The 19,397-nt window shown below is 62.7% G+C and overlaps 1 protein-coding gene across 1 annotated transcript in view; it reads right to left on the reverse strand.

Annotated features, from left to right (window-relative positions):
* The window catches only part of COL5A1 (collagen type V alpha 1 chain), a 139,611-nt gene that overhangs the window by 11,276 nt on the left and 108,938 nt on the right, over positions 1–19,397 (reverse strand). The window contains exons 28-51 of the mRNA XM_039867607.1: positions 17,499–17,617; positions 16,544–16,651; positions 14,559–14,648; positions 14,398–14,451; positions 13,787–13,894; positions 11,769–11,876; positions 10,756–10,809; positions 9,690–9,743; positions 9,483–9,590; positions 8,861–8,914; positions 8,672–8,779; positions 7,729–7,782; positions 6,867–6,974; positions 6,214–6,267; positions 5,878–5,931; positions 4,880–4,933; positions 4,225–4,278; positions 3,391–3,498; positions 3,242–3,295; positions 3,104–3,157; positions 2,051–2,158; positions 1,883–1,936; positions 1,081–1,116; positions 644–736 (exon numbers count right to left, since the gene is read on the reverse strand). Of these exons, the coding sequence (XP_039723541.1) occupies positions 644–736; positions 1,081–1,116; positions 1,883–1,936; positions 2,051–2,158; positions 3,104–3,157; positions 3,242–3,295; positions 3,391–3,498; positions 4,225–4,278; positions 4,880–4,933; positions 5,878–5,931; positions 6,214–6,267; positions 6,867–6,974; positions 7,729–7,782; positions 8,672–8,779; positions 8,861–8,914; positions 9,483–9,590; positions 9,690–9,743; positions 10,756–10,809; positions 11,769–11,876; positions 13,787–13,894; positions 14,398–14,451; positions 14,559–14,648; positions 16,544–16,651; positions 17,499–17,617 (1,850 nt within the window). The remainder of the gene's footprint in view (positions 1–643; positions 737–1,080; positions 1,117–1,882; positions 1,937–2,050; positions 2,159–3,103; positions 3,158–3,241; positions 3,296–3,390; positions 3,499–4,224; positions 4,279–4,879; positions 4,934–5,877; positions 5,932–6,213; positions 6,268–6,866; positions 6,975–7,728; positions 7,783–8,671; positions 8,780–8,860; positions 8,915–9,482; positions 9,591–9,689; positions 9,744–10,755; positions 10,810–11,768; positions 11,877–13,786; positions 13,895–14,397; positions 14,452–14,558; positions 14,649–16,543; positions 16,652–17,498; positions 17,618–19,397) is intronic.

The raw sequence follows: 19,397 nt of genomic DNA on the forward strand, positions 1-19,397 counted from the left end.
CCTCCCTCCCCCGACCCGAGGTGCCCTGCAGGCCCAGCTCCGGCACCGCTTGGCCTCGGCCGCCTGTCCCCTGCAGAGCCCTCAGCGGCACGTAGCCCAGCCTGGTGTTGGCGTGTCCTGTCCTCAGCTAGACTCTCCTCTTGCCCCTGCCCCAGCCCGGGCTGCACACAGTGGGGCCGCATTAATGCCTGCAATGCCATAGAGCTTCACTTCGCAGGGCTGGGTCTGGAGGCCCCCGCCAAGCATAAGGCGAGAGCTGAGAGGCGGCACCGCCAAAGGGGGTGTTCCATGGTGTCGCTGCCGCGGCTTATCACGGGGCTCCGTCCTGCACCTCCGGGCCTTGTCTAGAGCTGTCCACCAGACGCGTGTGCGCGCACACACATTCACACACACAGGTACACACATAGACATGCATGCACACGTGCACAGGTACACACACGCACATCCACACGCATGCTCTCTCCCCTCCTCCTCCTCCGTCTCTCTCACAGATGTCCCCGGGGAGGGAGCCTGGGGTGACTGCTTTCTCTTGGCTCCACCCCAGGGACAGGCCCCCCACCACGCCACGTGCCACGCGGGCTCCGTAAAGTCTCAGAACCCAAACAGCACACGCAGATCCTCCCGCGACGCCCTTGTATTAGGCAAAGCCCCGCCCGACTTCCAAGTCTTCGCGGCTGCTCACCGGCGGGCCAGGGGGTCCGGGGTGGCCTGCCTCACCCTTCGGGCCAGTCGGACCCTGGGTAAAAGAAAAGAGAACCCCCTGTGATCACTGAGGCTGATGTGACTTAACCCCCCTTGAAGTCCAGGAGCCTGTGTGGAGAGGATGTGGGGACAACTGATGTGCCGGGGGTGGGTCCAGGGCCCCTGTCGCCCCCCAGTCCCAGATGCCCCGAGAGGGGAGCTCAAGGACACAGAGTCCTTTCTGCAAGGCAGGGAGCAGCACCCCCGGCCCCTGGCCAGGGACGACTCAGGCTGGGAACAAGCTCAGGGCCGCTCGGCAGGGGAGGAGCAGGGAGGACCGCAGATCGGGGAGGGGTCAGATGGGTCCCGCACGGGCCCACGCAGGTGTGTGCCACTCACCGAGGAGCCTTTAGTGCCTTTTGGACCAGGAGGGCCCTGAAGAGAGTGGGGGCAGAGTATTAGTGAACAGGCGGCCTCTTCCCCACCGGCCATCTGCCTTTGACCCAGTCCTGCTCAGGCCTGGCCCGGTCTCCACCCCTCCTCGTGCCCCTGTCTCCCACTCCAGGGGTCCGGGAGGGTGAGGAGGGGGCTGGGTGTGGCTGGTGCTCCCCATGCGGAGGCGGAGCGGGTCCTGTCCGCCCCAGCTCAGCCCCCACCCTCGCCAGCCAGGAAGTCACCGGTCAGGCAAGAGTCCAAGGTGAGATAGGCTGTTGTCCTCAGGCCCCACTCAGAGCCACCCAGCCTGCAGCCCCGGCCAGCATTGGTCGGCCAGGGCCATCTTGGCCATGGGCACCTGGGCTCAGGTGAGCATGGAGGCTGATTGGGCAGGACAAGTAGAGGAGGTTACAGGGACTCCAGTCTTTAGAGCTCTGGGCCTCCCAGCAACACGGCAGCCCCCGGCTGAGTGCATCGGGGATGGGCCCAGCTCCGCAGGAGGGTGGGGGGCTGGCCACTGCTCTCTTCACCCGGGGTTGAGCAGCCCTGAGATGGAGGTTCCCGCCCGGCCCCCTCACCTGAAGCCAGGGCCCAGAGACCCACTTTCTGCGGCCACTTGGAACCCCAGTGGCAGTTAATGAGCAAACCCACCCCAGGGCCCGATCCCGAGACCTCATACTGTCCTGTGATGCCCACGGCCGGCCCGCCCACCTCCCTGCTCTCCCAGCAACCGTTGGGGTGCCATGCACCCCTCCCAGATACACACCGGCAAGCCGGGAGGGCCTGGGGGGCCGATCGGGCCTGAAGGACCAGTGATACCCTGCAGAGGAGCAGAAATGCAGTCACTGTCACCGTCCACACAGCCACGCCTCGGTTCACGTGAGTCTCCCCCTACCGGCCGCCCTGCGACAGGGCCAGGAGCGGCCTCACGTACCTGTTCTCCTTTGGGGCCCGAGGAGCCCTGTGGGCCGGGGAGACCGCGGTCACCCTTTTCACCCTGCTCACCCGGAGGGCCAATGAGTCCGATCAGGCCTGGGTGACCCTGTTGGGAAGAGAGGCATGCAGGGGTGGTGGTGGCGGCAGTGCCTGTCGGCCAGCCTCGCAGGCCCGCTGCACGCGGCAGCTCGTCCGCGGCTCAGGATGCCTCCGAGTCAGCGGCCACGTCTCCCAGAGACGGAGCACGCCCGAAGGGCAGGTCGGGGCCGCGGAGCAGCGCTGACTGGTGGAGGCCCCACCTAGGAGGCGGAGACACGCGGGCGGGAGGCCCCGAGGGACGCCGCGCACACGCGTCTTTTTACTGAGATGAGTTTCTCAGCTCTCTGTGGAGGACGTGCCTTCTGCTGCCAGGGACAGAATGGCACGTGGGGACTCAGCTGGAGAGAAAGTCACAGGCTGTCAGAGACACTGTAACTACAACGTTTCTTTAAGAGAAAAATCCCCTACGTATGCTCAGGTGAAGTTGTTTTCTATGAGCCTGTAGAAGGTTCTGGAAGGGTTCCTCCAGCCCTCATTACTCTGCGGCTGCGCTGTGTGGGGGTGGGCGTTGAGCGGGGAGACTCCATGCTGCCTCCTTTCTACGCGGCTGTCTGGCATGTGAGCGTTACGTTTGTAAGTTCGTCACTGTCAGCAGAAAGGCCACCCCATCAGAGAAAACGGGATGGTGTTTACCCCACAGGGCTTCCCACACACTCCCTGTAGGCAGGAGGGGGAACCCAGGTCCGGAGCGAGTGTCGGCTCCTCGGGTCCTGAACGCCCTCTGGCCGGGACCTCTGGGCTCTGTGGGTCTCTGGGTCTCATGGGTCCCCAGCGGGGGGTGGGGCACGAGTCACAGATGGTTCCTGTGTCACTAGTTCTGGAGTGTGTCACTAGCTCTGGGGTGCTCCCCAGCCTGCAGTGAGCACTTGCCAAATGTGGGCGACGGATCAGCAGCATGGGTGTTTGGAGGGCCCCGAGTCACAACCACAGAGGCCCCTGGGAGCCGTCTCACCTTCTCCCCTTTGGGGCCAGAATCTCCTTTGAGGCCGGGGAGTCCTGGGGGGCCCTGTGGGAGGAGGCAGTGGGGTCAGTTGGGTTCCCTTCCCAATCCCACCCCACCACTGCTGGGGCCCCTCGGGATGTCACTCACCATGGGGCCGGGGGGGCCGTCGGGGCCTGGGGATCCCGGGAGACCTTGTTCACCCTGAAACACAGCCGGCCGTCGGTGAGCCCTGCCCTGCCCCGCCACGCCTGCCCGTGCCCATCCCCACCCCACCCCCGCCCCCCAGGTCCACTTACCACGGGGCCTGGGATCCCTCGCAGGCCATCTGGCCCGGGCTTCCCAGGGGCGCCCTGGGGGCCGATGGGGCCAGTCTTCCCAGGAGGGCCTTCCAAGCCAGCTTCCCCCTGCAGGGCAGAGAGGCGGACGGGGGCGCTCTGGTCCCGGTGGCCCAGGCCACCGCTCAGAAACCACAAGGAGCCTTGGCGGGAACCTCGGACACCCCCAGGCACCCGCGGGCTGCCCCTGTTCCCCACATTCCTGTGGAGGCCGCCTGGCCCATTCACCCCACTGCCCAGTCTCCAGTGACCACACCAACTCCCGTCACGGCAGTCAGAGCCACGTCGGTCCCGGCCAGCCCTGAGCTTGCGGTGGACACGCCACCATTTCCTGAGCAGGCACCGGGCTGAACCATTCCCAGGTGACACCACCTGGGGGCCTGGGAGAGCAGCCCCAAAAGTGCTCTGGGTGTCCAGCTCCACACCGACTGCACGGTGGCCCTGGCATCCCCTCGTCCCCTCAGCCCCTGGTGGGCATGGCCGAACGCCGGGCCCGAGATCACATGGCACCCGGGTCTTCGTGACTCCAGTGCCTGCTCCCCTCCCTCAGGCTGGCGGGACAGACAGACCCGGGGGATCCCGGAACCCAGTGCCCGCGGGCTCCACCAAGCCGCCTCCATGCTGGACATGCCCGACTGTCCATCCCAGGTTCACAGCGAGAGCCAGGCCTCCCTGCTCCCTGCCTCTGACCTTCCTGCGTCACACGTGTCTGCGCCCCGCCCCCCGGGTCAGCCAGCAGGCCGGTGGCCCTCTGGGAGCCCCATGCACAGGAACAGCCGGGCCGAAGCTCGTTACCTTGGCTCCCTTCTCTCCCTGTCTGCCTTCAGGGCCTGCAGGCCCCGGGGGACCCTAGAACAAGCGAGAGAGTGACACATGACGAGCTGGCTCACGGAAGCCGAGGGCTGAGCTCAGTGTCTGGGTGCAGACAGGCTGGGGCCCGGAGGCGTGTGCAGGTCGCTTCCGGACCCTGGGCCAGCACAGACACAGGCCCTCGGAACATGCCAGAACGACACTAGGCTGAAACAGGCCGCTCTCAGGGTCAGTGAGGAGAGGTGCTCTGGCTGCCGTGAGTTTTGGGGGGCTGGCTCTTTCTGGTCACAAACCCCGCAGCCCAGTTTACTGCAACACCACCAACAGATTATTCAATGTGCAAAGAAACGCCTATTAGCTTGTTCTTGCTTTTCAAAAGGTCTGACTCAGAGAAAAGAGTTTTTTAGCTTCACGGGTGTTTTTCTCCTACGATGGCTGTTAGAGTGATGTCTGCACTTGGCGGCTTCTGGAAGGATCAGGGGCGTCGACCTAGGGGTCTGGGATCTGATGACATGCGGGGAGGCCAAGAACACGCTCGAGCAGGAGCGTTTCCGGCGTCGGGGCCCAGGCCGGGCGGGGAGGGAGGGGCCCGCTCCACGCAGTAGGCTGGCAGGCAGGACGTGCCTGCAGAGCTATTTACCCTTTTTCCTGGAGGCCCGGACGGACCTGGTTCGCCAGTGGGGCCCGGGGATCCCTGGTGTTGGAGAAAGAAAACAGAATCAGGGACTGGGGTCGAGACAGGAGGGCGCGCCAGGCCAGGGTGGGTCTGATGCTGACGGAATGCGCTGAGCTCCCGACCAGCCTGTCCCCGGCCGGCCCTGACGCTGCCTCGCTCCTCTGGAGCCAGCACACGACGCCCTAAGTGACGTCGTCTGGCAGTTCTCGGCTCTGGTCCTGACCCCCATCCTCACTTCTCGCTGCATTTGGGGGAGAAAGCCCCACCCCATAGCAACAGCTGACACTCACGACAAGCTCCACCCACATCGCCGCCGTCCAGCTCCACAGGTGTGGACGCTGAGGCACGGGGAGGACAACTGTCACCCCGGGTCATAGGCCGGGTCCTTGCGGTAGAATCGCAGACAGCTCTCCAGGGCACCTGGCCTCAGAGCTGGTGACCCAACGCTGCCTTGGGCTGCCGCTCACCTAAAGCCACTGACGCTGGCCTGTGCCCACGGGGGGGCAACGCCAGCAACACTGGCCATGTGGGCATGGGGTGGGGGGAGGGGAAGCCACGAAGACTCGGGGTCGTCCCCAAGTGGAGTCGCACGTAGGGGCCCACTGGGGTCCGTTCCACCCCAGAGACTTGGTCCGAAGCAATGTTTCAAAAACTCAACATCAGGGGTAAGAGGAATCGTCTAGGTGTTCTCAGCTCAAGGGGCCAATGTGCAAAGAGCTTTTCCGAGGGGACATTTGACGGATGAGCAGAAACGAGGCGGGGCCAGGGCTGGTGGGGGTTAGCGGAGCCTCCCTGGGGGCAAGCCGCGGGTGTGCCAGGGGGGCCGCTGCCCGTCACGGGCACGTCTCAGTATCATAAGGCAAACCGGCTTGGATTTTTCTCAGAAACGGACAAAGCAAGTTGAGAACCCCAAGGATGCACCGACGCCCCCACCGGCGTCCCGGAGGGCATGGTGGACTCACCGTTTGCCCAGCCTCGCCATCATCTCCTTTGTCTCCAGGGGGACCATCTTGACCCTGTGGGGACAAAAACAAGTTCCTTCACCCTCCTGGATGGCACATGAGTCCGTGTACTGACACCCAATGCTCCCTCGTCCCATCCCCAAATCCAGCCCCATTGGGCAGGACCAAGACACGGTGCCCCCAAGGAGGACATCTCTCTCCACTTGGTCACCAGACTGATGCCATTTGCAAGTGCGTGTGCCACACAGCGAGTTCACAAGAAGGAAGCACCCCAGAGAGACCAAGGGCAGGTGGATGCACAGGGGACCGAGCGGCTCTGCGGCTGAGGACACCTACCGCGGGGCCGGGCTCTCCGGGGGGACCGGGGTCTCCGGGGAAGCCGACGGGACCCTGAAACGGGAGAGGCAGGGCCGGGCCGTCAGCACACCACCCAGCCGTCGCGGTGAGAAGCCAGTGCCTGCCCACCACCCCGAGAACAGTCTCACAGCTCCGACACCACAGTGCCCTTTGCAGCCCAGAACCTTCTGCAAACGTCATTGCGTGTGGGTCCTGTAACAAGCCTGAGAGCGGGCGGGGCGGGGGACCCGGGCGGGGGGACGCGCCCTCCCGCTTTCCGGAGGCCACGCCACCCGTGCCCACACTTCCGCTCCTGAGCTCCAGGCCGAGACTGGAGCCTGAGCCTTGCAGACATGCGGTACCCTCCCGAGGCCCCACCAGGGCAGGCCACAGGATGGGCACCCACAGGCCCCTCCATACCTGGGACTAGGGGCCCTGCCCCCCCCACTCCGCCTCCCTCACTCTGCCTCCCTCTCCTCCCCTGTTTGCGCCCAGTAGCAGGTGCAAAACCTCTACACTAGACCAGTGTCCCCAGGACGCTGCAGGGGACGAGGCCAGCCTGGGACGCGGGGCCCACCCCAGCCGCGGGGCCCACCCCAGCCGCGGGGCCCACCCCAGCCGTGGGGCACCTGCAGCATCTCTGGGCTACTCACGGGGCTGCCTTTGGGGCCGTCATCTCCGGGGGGCCCTTTGGGTCCAGGGGGCCCAGCGGCACCGGAAGGCCCAGCCTCGCCCTTCTCTCCCCGTTCTCCTTTGGGTCCCTGCGGGGAAAGGCCAGGGTCTGTGTTCCTGGGGCCGACCTCACAGCTTCCAGGAGCGAGGTGCCAGCCCTACGTGCACCACTGCCGGCGTCACGTGGGGGGTGGGATGTGCGCATCCTTCCTCAGGTGTCCGCTGGGCCGTGGGTACCCGCGGCTGCTCGCTCTCCCGAGCCTGGCCCTGAGGGCATCGCCAGGTGGCTGAGGAACCCACTGGCTTTCCCAGGCCCTTCGAGGCCAAGACTCCGCCACTAGGCTGGACGGACCAACCCCTGGGCTAGACAGCGGGCAGCGCAAGCCGTGAGGGGCCCACGCGTCTGTGGGTCACAGGTGGATGGAGCAGCTCGACGCCCAGGAGAGCTCTGTCTGCCTCTGGGGCCCCAAACCCCCCACAGGCAGGCCTGAAAGACCGCTCATCTGAGCTGCGGGGGTCTGACCACCGTGGCTGACATGGGGACAATAGGCACCCACATGGACAGCAGCCTGCAGAAGGACCTGGAACACCACAGACAGCAGAACAGCTCGGAGGCACTGGCCGTGGGTGTCCATCGCTAACTTTTGCACACACACGTGCACGCACATGCACACATGCATGCACATGCGCACACGTGCTCACGCCCTTCAACTCCTTCTTTCTTACAGCAATCCCATGAGGTGGGCAGAAGAGACAGGGTCCCGTTTCACGGATGGGACACTGGGGCACACCCCGCCCAGCCCATCCACGCCCCCCCCCGCGTCCCCAGAGCCACTCACTCACCGGAGGGCCCCCTTCTCCAGGCAGGCCAGGCTCCCCGGCTTCGCCAGGCTCACCCTGTGGAGGAAACGTGGTGGTCACGGCAGTGACTAGAGCAGCGGCTCCAGCGTTGAGCGTTTACCGACTCCTTCCTGACGGCGGGCACCAGGGCGGGGGGAGGTGACACAGCGGTCACTGTCCTCTGACCGCACGCGGCACGGGAGGTGAGGCACGTGAGAAGCCCAGCGGTCACGGTCGGGGTGAAGCAGGGCCAGCGACAGACACACGCACGTCATGGACACACGTGCACGGCAGGCGTCAGTGTCGGCGGCCTTCCCGAGGTGAGTGGAGGACGATTTCGAGAACAGGTGGGTGAGCGGGGTGGGANTGAATGGCCGATGCCTGAAAGTTCTGGAAATGGCGTCCAGGGAATGAATGCAAACGGACGGAAGCACATCACGTCCTTCCTTTCACCCCGAGGAAGTGGGGCAAGTGCTTTAAAAGCGGTGTGAGCCCGCTGCACACGTGCGTGCACAGGTGTGCCCACGCAAGCCCGGCACGCCCGTCAGCCACCTCCAGCGCCCGGGCCCTAAAAGGACTCAGATCAGGCGCCAAGGGCTATGGGAGGCAGCGTGTGGTGGCCGCGGAAGCCACACAAGTAGCAACCACAGCACCTCAGGAAACCTCCCTCTCTCAGAGCGAAACCCGCAGAGCTGGCAGGGCCTTGGCTGGCGCTTGCACCATCTGCAAATTCTGCGAAAGCCTGTCACGTACAGAGGTCGCGGCTCCCCGTTCCGCTGCCCACATCATCCAAACTTCCAAACGCACCCGACAGGAACTGCCCAGTGACGCGACGCGCCTGCACGTCACCGTAAACGAGGCTGGGCGGACACGCACGGCACACGCACACGCGGTTCTCCTTGCACGCGTACATCGGACGCGACAACAGTTAAGGGGCGTGAGTCACCTTCTCTCCCACTGCGCCGGGATTGCCTATTCCACCTGGGGGGCCTTGTGGCCCGTCAGCGCCTGGAGCTCCAGAAGGTCCTCGGGGGCCGGGGGGACCTGGCGGGCCCTAGGAGAAGGAGAGCCGCTGAACACAGAGAGGACGCAGACTGGACACCGGCCACCTCGGCCTGGCCCCGGTCACACTTACCATCTGGCCCACGTCCCCCGTCTCGCCTTTCTCTCCTGGAGGTCCCGGCAGACCCTGAGGACGGGAATGGTCAGAAGCTGAGGTCAGCACTGCACTGTCCAGCGCACATGGCCCCTCTGGCTCCCCACGCCACGCCCTGGCGGGCGTCCACGAGCCTCGGCAAGGTGCCTCTAGCGCAGCACTAAATATGAGGACGTCGCGTGATTCCAGGTCTCAGAATTAGCCCGGGGAAATAATTAGACAATACGCAAAGATTTATGGACAAAAGCGCTTACTGCATCGTCCCATACAACAATAAAACCTAATGAGCCAGGAGCGGGGGAATGTCTGAGTTGATGATGTCACCACCATATGCTAGAATACTATGCAGTGACTAAAAATCATGTTTTCAAACATAAATAAAACTGACGTGTTCGAAGACTATCTGATGACATTCAACACGACTAGTAAACTGGAACGGGAAAGCTGGGCGCGAACTTCCTACACAAACGCGTGATTCAGACTTTGTAAAAGCAGAGAGAGAAGTGGGTGTGCACCCCCACGTGTGAGTGCAGGTTGACGAGGCGTGGGAGTGACCGTGCCCGAGGGAAACTGCCCGTCAGCACGCCAACTCTACACTTACCTGCAGCCCCACAGGTCCGGGGGGCCCAGGAAAGCCTCTTGGACCTTCATCACCCTTCTGCCCAAAAAGGCCCTGCTGGCCTCGAGGCCCTGGCTCGCCGTCAGCCCCCTGCAGGGAGATATGGAGTCGCGGGTGAGGACCGGTTCCCGGTACCATCCACTCGGGGGCTCGGGGACCGTGTGAGTGTCCTTAACCACAGATACTCACCGAGGGGCCTGGCTGTCCGATGGGGCCTTGAGGACCGGTAGGCCCAGGTGGGCCCTGTGGGGAGAGACAGACACAGTTGCTTCCTGAACCACAGCTGGGCCAAGGAAGAGGGGCTGGTCAGTGCAGGGGACCGTGCGTCCCAGGTCATCGGTTCAGCCCCCGCTCATGGCCGTCACACAAAAGAATGTTCACATGACAGTGCAAGCTTCCTGCAGGGTCTGGAACCGGTGGCACTCCTGGCTCAACCACGAGAGCACGCTTCCATGCGTGGCAGTGGTGGCCGCCAACATCCTGCTAGAGGCCCCCGTGCATCACCTTAATCCCTGCCACACACCCATGACATGGGCCCCAGGGAGGCCCCGGCCGTAAAACAAGGACTGGGGTCCCACAGCTCTTCCATGGCCGAACTGGGGCCTGGCTCCGTGACGCCCTGCCTGTTACGTCCCCAAACACACCTCGCTGTCAGCACAGGGAGTGTGTGAGGGAGGGAGGCAAGGGGGACAGGGCACTGCTGTCCTTGGGAGCCTGACTAGCTCCAGGACGAGGCCCCGACAGAAACGTGATCACCAACTGCTTGGGGACAGAAGTGCAGGGCGGGAAGTGCCGCCTGCACAGCAGACAGGACACGTTCCTCGTCCACCGGAGGAGCTGGCGGCCGTGGGACGGAGCTTTGGCGAGAACACGGTAGACTTTCCAGCAGAGCAGAGGAAAGAGGGCGAAGTCGAGAGGCGCTTGGCGAGGGTGCCACCCCGTCAGAATGTTCTGCGGCTCTCGGCACCAGGGGGCGTGGTCACGTCTGCGGACCTGACGGCCTCGAGGACAGAAGCGCTGGGTGTGCTCTCCTCCCCCGAACCTGTGCGTGCTTCCTGTCCCCGGACACACGCAGACAAGCATCCACACACACACGAGATCGCGACAGGAAAGGGGTCGTCAGCTGTGTCCTCGGTTGTCGGTCGCTCGTGTTGTCACATTAATCACGTTACTAACGTCAGCAACGGCGCGTGTCACGCTGAGCGCGTGGCCCCCCTGCCCTGGGCGGCCCCGCACACGCCCCCGCGGTCCTTACCTGCTCGCCTTTGTCCCCCTTGCTCCCCTTCTGTCCTGGCTCCCCGACCTCTCCCTGTGGGGACATGTGGACTCATGAGGCCAGACGCTCCCACCCCTGCGGGTACCTTGTCTTGATTCAGAACAATCTGCGTCCCGGGGACGCTGCCAACACCTGAGGGGACGTTTCCATGTGCCGCTTTGATTTCCGTTTTTAATATGAGAGCTGAACGGGACGAGGCCCTGATCCTACGTGACACAGAGCTTTAGTGGATTTGCAAATGTGGTGAGAGCCGCCGTGAACACGATTACTGTTTGTCGGATAGGCTTGCGCGACAGTACAATAGCCAGCAGCACGGGGGCCGTGCTTCCGAAGCAGCTAGCAAACCTCTCCGGGGTTTCTACGGAGCCACACCGGCTTCCGCCCCGAGAAGCAAGCCGTCAGCTGCGCAGAGGTGACGGAGTCGGAAATGTCTCCGGAGGGCTGCTTAAGTGGGAAGTTAACCCGGAGAGCTAAATCCAGTGTCTTCGTTACGTGAAGGGGAAGACACAGGCTGCCACAGCAGCGGCACCGAATTCTGAAGCACACTCCCGATGCGAGGCAGCCCGACTTGCGTGAAGACACCTCAAAATAGACGCTGAGTGAGACCTCATGCAGTCGCTCCACGGATTTAGAATCCGCAAGGATGCGGGGCAGCTCGGTGCTCGCTCCGCTCCAGCGCCAGCCGCAGGCGTGTCGGGCGACACGGACGCCGCGCAGGCAGGCAGCACTCTCTAAGCTCCCGCGAGCTCAGTGGTCGGGTAAACGACAACATCGTAAATACAAGCAGCCTCGTTTACGACCGCTTGTGAGTGAGCTGTTCCGAGGGCGGCCACTGGCACTGAGAACACAGGGCGGGCAGAGTGGCTCTGTCCCCGGAGATCCCACAGTGCTCGCATCCCTTTGTCTACAGGGACCGCCCTGGCCCTGACCCACGGGCACTGGCCAGTGGGGCCGAGTGTCGTCCGAGGAGGGGCCTCCTCCACTCTCCTTACCTTATCTCCGTCTTCTCCGGGGGGGCCCACGGGGCCAGCCGGACCGGGGAGCCCCACAGGGCCCTGGAGACCGTCTCGGCCAGCTGGTCCTTGGGGTCCTTTCTCGCCCTAAAGAGGAAGAAGGTCGCTGGTCAGCTCCGTCGTGGGAACATCCTGCCACCAGCCCATCTCCCCAGAGGGGACCCCGGGCAGGAAGCCAGCAGTTCCCATGGTAACGGTGCCCTCAGTCCTGACAGACTGCAGCCGGGTCCTCTGAGCCGGGGCATCTACCAGCCCCTTCCTCTCAACACCACGTCCCATCCCCGCCCATCCTAGGGAGGGCTTTTACACGTGGGAGACTGAGGCACGGCTGGGCACGGTGCAGCCCCGGCCGCACGGAACCCTGAGCCCGCATGCTAGACCGCCACCGCCTCCGCCTCCGCCTCCGCCTCCGCCAGCGCGCGCCCTCCGCGCTCCGCAGATAGCCCCGGGCCGCACGTGCGTGCACGCCGCCTCCCTCTCCTGCCTTGCTCCACTCCACCGGCCGTCGTGCCACGCGGGGCGCCGCCGGATGCTGTCGCCGAGCCGGGAACCCCTTTCTTCCAAAGGACGCACAGCGCGGGTCCCCGGCGTCGGGCGTCCCGGCAGGCTCACCCCCCGACCCCTCCCGCATGCATGGCTCCCCCCTGCCCCTCACGCTCAGTCCTCAGTCCCTGCGATGGCAGCCCCGCCCTGGCCAAGCCCGAGGCGGCCGGCCTCTTCCCCACGTCACTGCTCAGGCCGGCATCGCTCGGAGACAGACCTTTCCTCGCCCCGTGCTCTCTGGAGCTGATCTGGCGGTGACAGCCTTGTCACGGCTAGTGCCACTCTCGAGAGGTTTCTGCTCAAATCTTTACTCTCTCGAGACAACGAACCAAACTGTTTCCAGCCGGATCTGTGTGCTCCACATGCACCAGGGCCCGGCAGGCGTCAGGTTCCGACGCAGCTTCAGCTGGACCAGCGTCCTGGGCGCCTCACCGGAAGTGGTGAGATGCCATTACATTCTCAATGGCGCTGGGGTTCCCAGCGTGGTTTCGGTGGCCGTTCTCGCCCGGGGAGCCACCGAGAGCGAAATGTATAGGAAGACTCGCCGCCCCCATGGGAATCAGCCAGCTCCCACCCCGACCCCTACGCAGTTGAGACTGTCCTCCGACACTGCTCCCCCCACCAACTCAGCTCATCCTGACGTTCTGAGTTCAGAAGGGAAGTCTGGGCTGAAATTTGTCCCCATGGCTGATTGAATTTTGGGCGGGTGGCAGTTTGCAAAAGCTATGTGGCAGAGCCCAACATGGTCAGGTGGGGTACGTCGGGGCAGTGAGGGCATTTGTGAGTCGTTGGGGGATTGAGGGGCCGAGGCGGGCTGGTAGCTGGCCAGGGGTCCAGACAAGAAGGGACTCATTAGTCTCCTTTGTGGAAACCAAGATTCAGAATCCCCCCCAAACTCGAGGTCCCAAAAAGCCTCCACTCTCAGGTGCCATGCTCAGGGGGCGCTGAGAGGGCGGTGTTGGGGACCAGGATGTTCTTATCTCCCTGTCACACGTGTCCTGTCCCTTCTTTTCTCCACACCTGCCCTGGCCCAAAAAAAGGCGCGCCTGCCCCAAGGATCCTCCTTTCTCACATATCAACCGCCGTGGGCTCGGACCAGCAGGGAAGGGCCGTGCACACGGCAGGCAGCTGTGGCCTGTCCGCCATGGCACTCAGAGCCTGGACCCAGACCAAGGCTGAAGGCACGTCTGGATACCCTGAGCCTTAGCCGGGACATTCCCGGGCACCCCTCTAGGTCAGGAACTCGCTGAGATGCTGACCAACTTTGGGGACCTGCCCCCTTGGACCTCAGGGAAGACACCTGGCACACACACACACTTCCTCGGAGAGTGACCTCCAACTCAGCCCCTCTCCCATCCCACAGACGCCCAGGGAAATACACACGGGGAGGGGGGGCACAGAGACAGGGACAGGCCAGGGCATGGGAGGCCCCCGGCATCTGAGGTGGTACTTACAGGAGCTCCTTTCTCCCCAGCTGGCCCTGGAGGTCCCTGGGGCCCAGGCCTCCCTGGAATTCCGATGGGCCCAGCGGCACCGGCCGGGCCTCTCTCCCCCGGAGACCCCTGGATGCGACAAGAACAGGGTTCGCGGCGAAGGCCCTCACACCGCACTGACACGGTTCCCTAAAGCGCTGTCCGTCTGCCCCCTCGCCTCTCGCCGCAGAGCCCAGTGGCCCCCTGGGCCCGGCCAGCGCAGACTGCTGAGTCTGGCTTGTGAGGTGCTGTGCTTCTGGCCCCCTCTCAGCTCTTCTCCTGTAAGGCCAAGTACATCTGCCCCCGCCCAGTGACTGAGAATGTCCTTCAGCGCTTGCTCCCCACAGCCCTCCCACCAAACTGCCCAGGGCTCCACCTCTCCTCAAACAAGGTGACCCTCGCGGCCCTCGGTCCCCCAGATGCCAGCTAAGGACACACTGTCCACCTCCCTCCCAAGTCCATCGCCACAGCCTTTAGCACCCACGGGTCAGTGTGCCCTCTCCCGGCCCGCGGGACCGCCCTGCCTTGCCCGCGGCATAGGTGAACTAGAGAGTAGAGGGCGTTAATGCTTCTGTGGGACCCACGTCACTCACCGCGGGGCCCGGTGGGCCGGGGGGGCCCTCGCTGCCTTTCAGTCCGAGTGCTCCCTGCAGAGAACGAGGCTGTGGTCAGGGGCATTGTGGGGAGCGGCCGCAAGGCCAGGCAGTGTCTGCCTGCATCCCCCCTGCCCCTCCTGCCCCGGCCCCTCACTCACCACTGGACCGGGGAGCCCTCGGTCCCCAGGAAAGCCACGCAGTCCCGGAGGGCCATCCTTCCCGGGGAGGCCGGTGGGGCCCGGGTCACCCTGAAATCAGAGCCATGGGTCAGTGTGGGCACCACCCAGGAACAGGGTCTGTGGGGGTGGGGCCGGGGTGGGGCGGGGCCGGGGTGGGGCGCTGGGCTTCGAAGGCCTCTGGCCGACTCCACACAGCAAGGCCCAAGCCTGCGCCTGGGAGGCCCAGCGTCAGGTCACTCGGTGGGCGGGTCTGGGGACCGGTCTCCGACGCTCCCGAGTCCTTTGGGGCTGCGTGGGCGGCAGCAACCTACATCTGCCTTCTGAGAGGCCTGGGGCTCCTCGTGAGACTGCTCAGAGTGAGGGGCCGTGGCCAAGGTGTCGGGAGCATTGCACCATGCAGCACACACCTTCTTGGAGGTACGTTAGAGCTGTGAGAGCTTCCGGAATTTTCCCTGGGTCCAACATGGGAGCACGGGGGTCTCCCAACCAGCATGCCCTTGGCCTCCTTTCCAAACTCGGACAGCAATCCTTGCAACAGGGACTGATACCTGTGTCTGTACTTGTACCTGTATCTGCATCTATATCTGTACATACATCTGTACCTATACCTGTATCTATTATCTATATCTGTGCTTTTATCTATATCTGTATTTATACCTGTATCTCTATCAATACCTCTATCTATATATCTGTACTTGTGTTTGTATTTATATACCCATATCTTACACACATGTATATGTAATTTCCCAAGTGTACGTATGTATTTAAGTACATATACGTATACGTATATCCGCATGTGGATTTTCTTCAGTATTTCTTTGATTGGCTTTACTTCATTGTTTTTTGTTGATTCTCTTGCATGGGGTTATTTCCTGTGTCCCTTACTGAAAAGTTGAAAAGGAAAGAATTACCTATTTTTACGCTAACACGCAGCCATGACAACCCCCAGCGTGGGGCATCCAGGCTGGGGGGCGGAGTGGGCGGGGCTTCCTGAGAAACGGGGGGCGTGAGCTGGTGCCAGGAGGTAAGACAGAGCGTACACATCCTCAATTTTTATTACTTATTCTTTAGTCTCTAATAATAGTGAAGGATTTTTAAACCCATTTCTCATTTAGGGAAAAAAGTGCAACTCGCTGCCAACGTTAATTTAATTTCCCATAAACACGCTCTTTGAGGATGACACAAATCTAACTGATTTTCAACGTAAAAATAAAATACAAAAACTGTTTTGGGAGCTGTTTCTAAACAGAACTTGTCTCTGACCCTAGTGTGACAGAGATATGTACACAAATCCGATTCATCAAATGAACCTCCGGCCAACGACTGTTCACGCACGATGCTCACGTCACGCGTAGCAACGCTATGTTTTCTAGGATTTGACATTTTCAGCGATAGAGAATTACTACGTTCTGTAAATGGAAACGCTGCTACTAAAAGCAGAATGCTATAAATAGAATGATGTCGTTTGTTTCCAAAGACCATCGCTACGCTAGAGGGATGTGACAATAGTAATAAAAGCGCGATATCTCGTGGTGGACTTGGGGGCGAGGTCAGGACTGTGATCCGCGCGTTATCTCGGGGTAGACGCTGCAGCTGCACGTACCGCCGGCGAGTGTTCACGGGGCGAGCGGAGAATGGGTTAAGGGTCTCGTTTTAGACACGTGAAGTCCCAGAGCGTTTGCTCAGTTTCTGGGAGCAGGCGTGACAGCTGGGGGAAGGGCTGGTGACGAGACAGGGCCCGGGGCAGAAGGCCTAGGACGTTCGACCCCCAGGCCCTGCTCCATCCGTCCCTGTGGCGGGTCAGCCCAGGCCCCCCTTCCCATCGAGCAGAAGCGGAACTGAGTCCGGGTCGGGGCGGAGGCTGGTACGCAGAGCACTCGGTGCAGCAATGACCCAGTCATTGGAAAAGTGCCAAAACGACCTCGGGAAAAGTGCGGCCTGGCATGGACGTCCAAGTGACTCACCTTCGTGCCCTCCTTCCCGGCAAGGCCCGGGAGCCCCTGTTCACCTGGGGGGCCCGGGGGCCCCGGGTGGCCTCGCTCGCCCATCGGACCAGTTTCTCCTGTGGGGCCCTGTGGGGAGAATCGGTGTCAGCCACAAATTTCAAGGGGCACACAAGGGGGTGACCTTCTCTGCCTAATTCTGAGGACAGCCCTGGCCACAGGGACGAAGGGCCACCACACGGCCACCAAGCCTCCGTGGAGCTCTGCAGGTGTCTTTCTGGTAAAGCTCCAGGAAGGAGGGGACCAAAGCAAGCAGGTGGCCGTAGGGGGTCAGCTAGCGGCCTGGTCCCCCTGTGGTCCGGTGTTCCCCTCCGACACAGCGGGACATGGCCCGCATTTCCCAGGGTGTCACGGGAGGAGGAGGGCATTGAGGGGAGGCCACGGTTGCCCAAGAGAGGTGTGTGCCCACGTTCCCTGCAGCTTGTGGCCGCGCAGCTCAGCGTCTTATTTGTTGCTACATTAGGTGCAAACATCCCAAGAAACAGGGTGACAGCTGCCCTGCAGTGTCGCTCTGAGCCACGAGTCCAGGCTGCGGTTAGGACAGCGGGCCCGGGGCGCCGAAACCAAGCTGCAGTGGACACCAAGAGCAAGGACAAGCGGGCACAGCTGGCTCCTGCCCATGGGTGGAAGCCGAACCCCGCGCCCAGCCCCGGTCTGGCCCCAACTGCCCAGAGGCCTCGCGCGGGCAGCCATCCTTGTTCTGCCTGCCTGGTTCATGGGGACCGCTCCTGAGTCCCCGCCCCCTCATCTGCTGCACAGAGCATGTCTCGATATTGACAGGCGTTAGGAACTTCAGTTTCTGTTGGCAACACTTGCACCTTCAGAAGCCTGGGAGACCGACACCCGAGCCAGGACCCTCCCCCATGCGTGGGCAGGTGACGGGCGACCAGTGAAACCTGGGTACGTGGCATCTCACCTGAGGGCCGACCACGCCCGGGGGACCTGGGGGGCCAGTCTTGCCTTGGAAACCCTGGGAAGAGAGAGTCACCACACTGAGATGGCCGAAGCGGCCCACATCACCCCGCCCGCGTGGCCCTCACGTCCCGTCGCCACCCGTCCCCACGCAGTGGACCCTGCGGACTTCACTCAGTGGGGCCCGTGTCTCCTGTCCGCTTCTGCATTCATTCAAGGGAACGAAGCAGACAAGTCGGGTTCACAAGCTGCTTCCTGTTGCTGTGCTTTTGTGATGAGAAATATATTTTAAAGCCATTAATCTTCATGAGGTCACTAAGTGTGTTGGTTTTCTGAGCAGATCTGGTGCCATTTCTCAGTGGCCAGAAGTTAGACTTGGCGCTGCCCCTGGACTGTGTCTCATCAGCGACCCTGCGGGAAAGGTCCTAGTCATGTGGCTGATTGTCGCTGACGCCCTCGCAGGATGGGCGGCATGACCAGCAGGCACCTCTGCTCCCTCGGGTCAGGGGCGAGCACGGCCTCGCTGCGTCTGATGGACTGTGAGCTCGATTCAAGGGCCCGTCTTGTTTCTGCTCTGCGCACTGGCCCGGACATGACGCCCGGCAGCCCCTCTGTTCCCATGGGGGAAGCTGACCACGAGGCAGCGCAGCCTGAACTTCCAGGCGCATCTCCAGAGCGTGTGCCAGCAATGTGCCGTCCGCAGGTGCCATGTGGCATTGCGAGGGATATACAGATGTCACTCTGGAGTCTGAAGAGGGAAGCAGCTGACTTGAAGGCCGGACCTGGTGGGCGAGCAGACCTGCCCATGGCCGATGAGTCAGGTGGCGGGCCGCTGTGCTGAGGATGGCCAGCATGCAGGCACCTGCCGCGTGACACGGAGCCCACAGAGGACTCGCCCTGAGTGTGTTTCTGGGAGGGCTCCCCAGGCCCAGCAGAGCTGTGCGCAACAGGCTGAAATAGCCATTTTTCTCCATAGTTCTCTCCGTAGGCGGCGCTTACGGGGTCAGAGGCAGGGGTGGTGATGAGCCGAGGGGCCCCCGCTCAGGGGCAGGGCAGAGGTGCCCGAGCAGCGCAGGAGCCAGGGGTGGGACTGGAATGCCCCCGTTTGGTCCCTGGTGAGGACCACGCTGTGAGGATGGACGTCGTCCCTTGCTGAGAACAGGGCTTCGGGCACAATCAGGAGAAGGAATAACATAGCCCGTGTCTACTCCCATGGAGGAGACGTCGTCCAGGCGGGCCTGCAGGTGGGGTGCTCCAGCGTTACAGGGGTGGCCGGCATGGCAGAGGTAGCCGGAAAGGACCTTATTCTTTTCCCAGCAGAGATGAGCGGCTTATTTTGCCAGCTCTTTCGAGAGTAAGTCACAGGGAGAAAGCGCATGCTGTGCAAAACCTTCCATCCTGCCTCTTCAGAACGGCATTGGAGAAAAACATGCAAAGCTCCAACGCGATGTTTTCATTTCTCTCCAGAAACAAAAGAGCAAAGTCATCTCCATTTGTCAGCCACCAGGTTCCGTCACAATGAACCGGAGACAACGGGACGCTGGAAAGAGCCAGCACCCTCAGCGCCTCCGCGATGGCATTCGCCACCTCACGCCGGAAGGGGCTGCTGTTGCTGAGTCCCTCACAGAGCTGTGCGCCCAGGAAACCAACTGCAGACACAAAGGACCCTTTCCGTCCACCTCCACCAAAGAGGTGACAAGAAGGTCGCCAGGCACTGCGAGTCCCCTGCCCTGGAGCCTCAAGGTCACAGATGCACCCGCGGCCTTCCCTGGGACATGTCCCCAGTGGACACGGCGTGACGCTGGGCCAAATCCGAAATGGCTCGCAAGGCAGGCAATGACCTGATGCTTTTTCTGCAACTAAAAAACGCCAGAGCCCTTTGCCGTCCATGCGACGGGCATCT

This window comes from Pteropus medius, unplaced genomic scaffold (genome assembly GCF_902729225.1).
Source record: "Pteropus medius unplaced genomic scaffold, Ma_sr-lr_union100, whole genome shotgun sequence".
NCBI lineage: Eukaryota > Metazoa > Chordata > Mammalia > Chiroptera > Pteropodidae > Pteropus > Pteropus medius.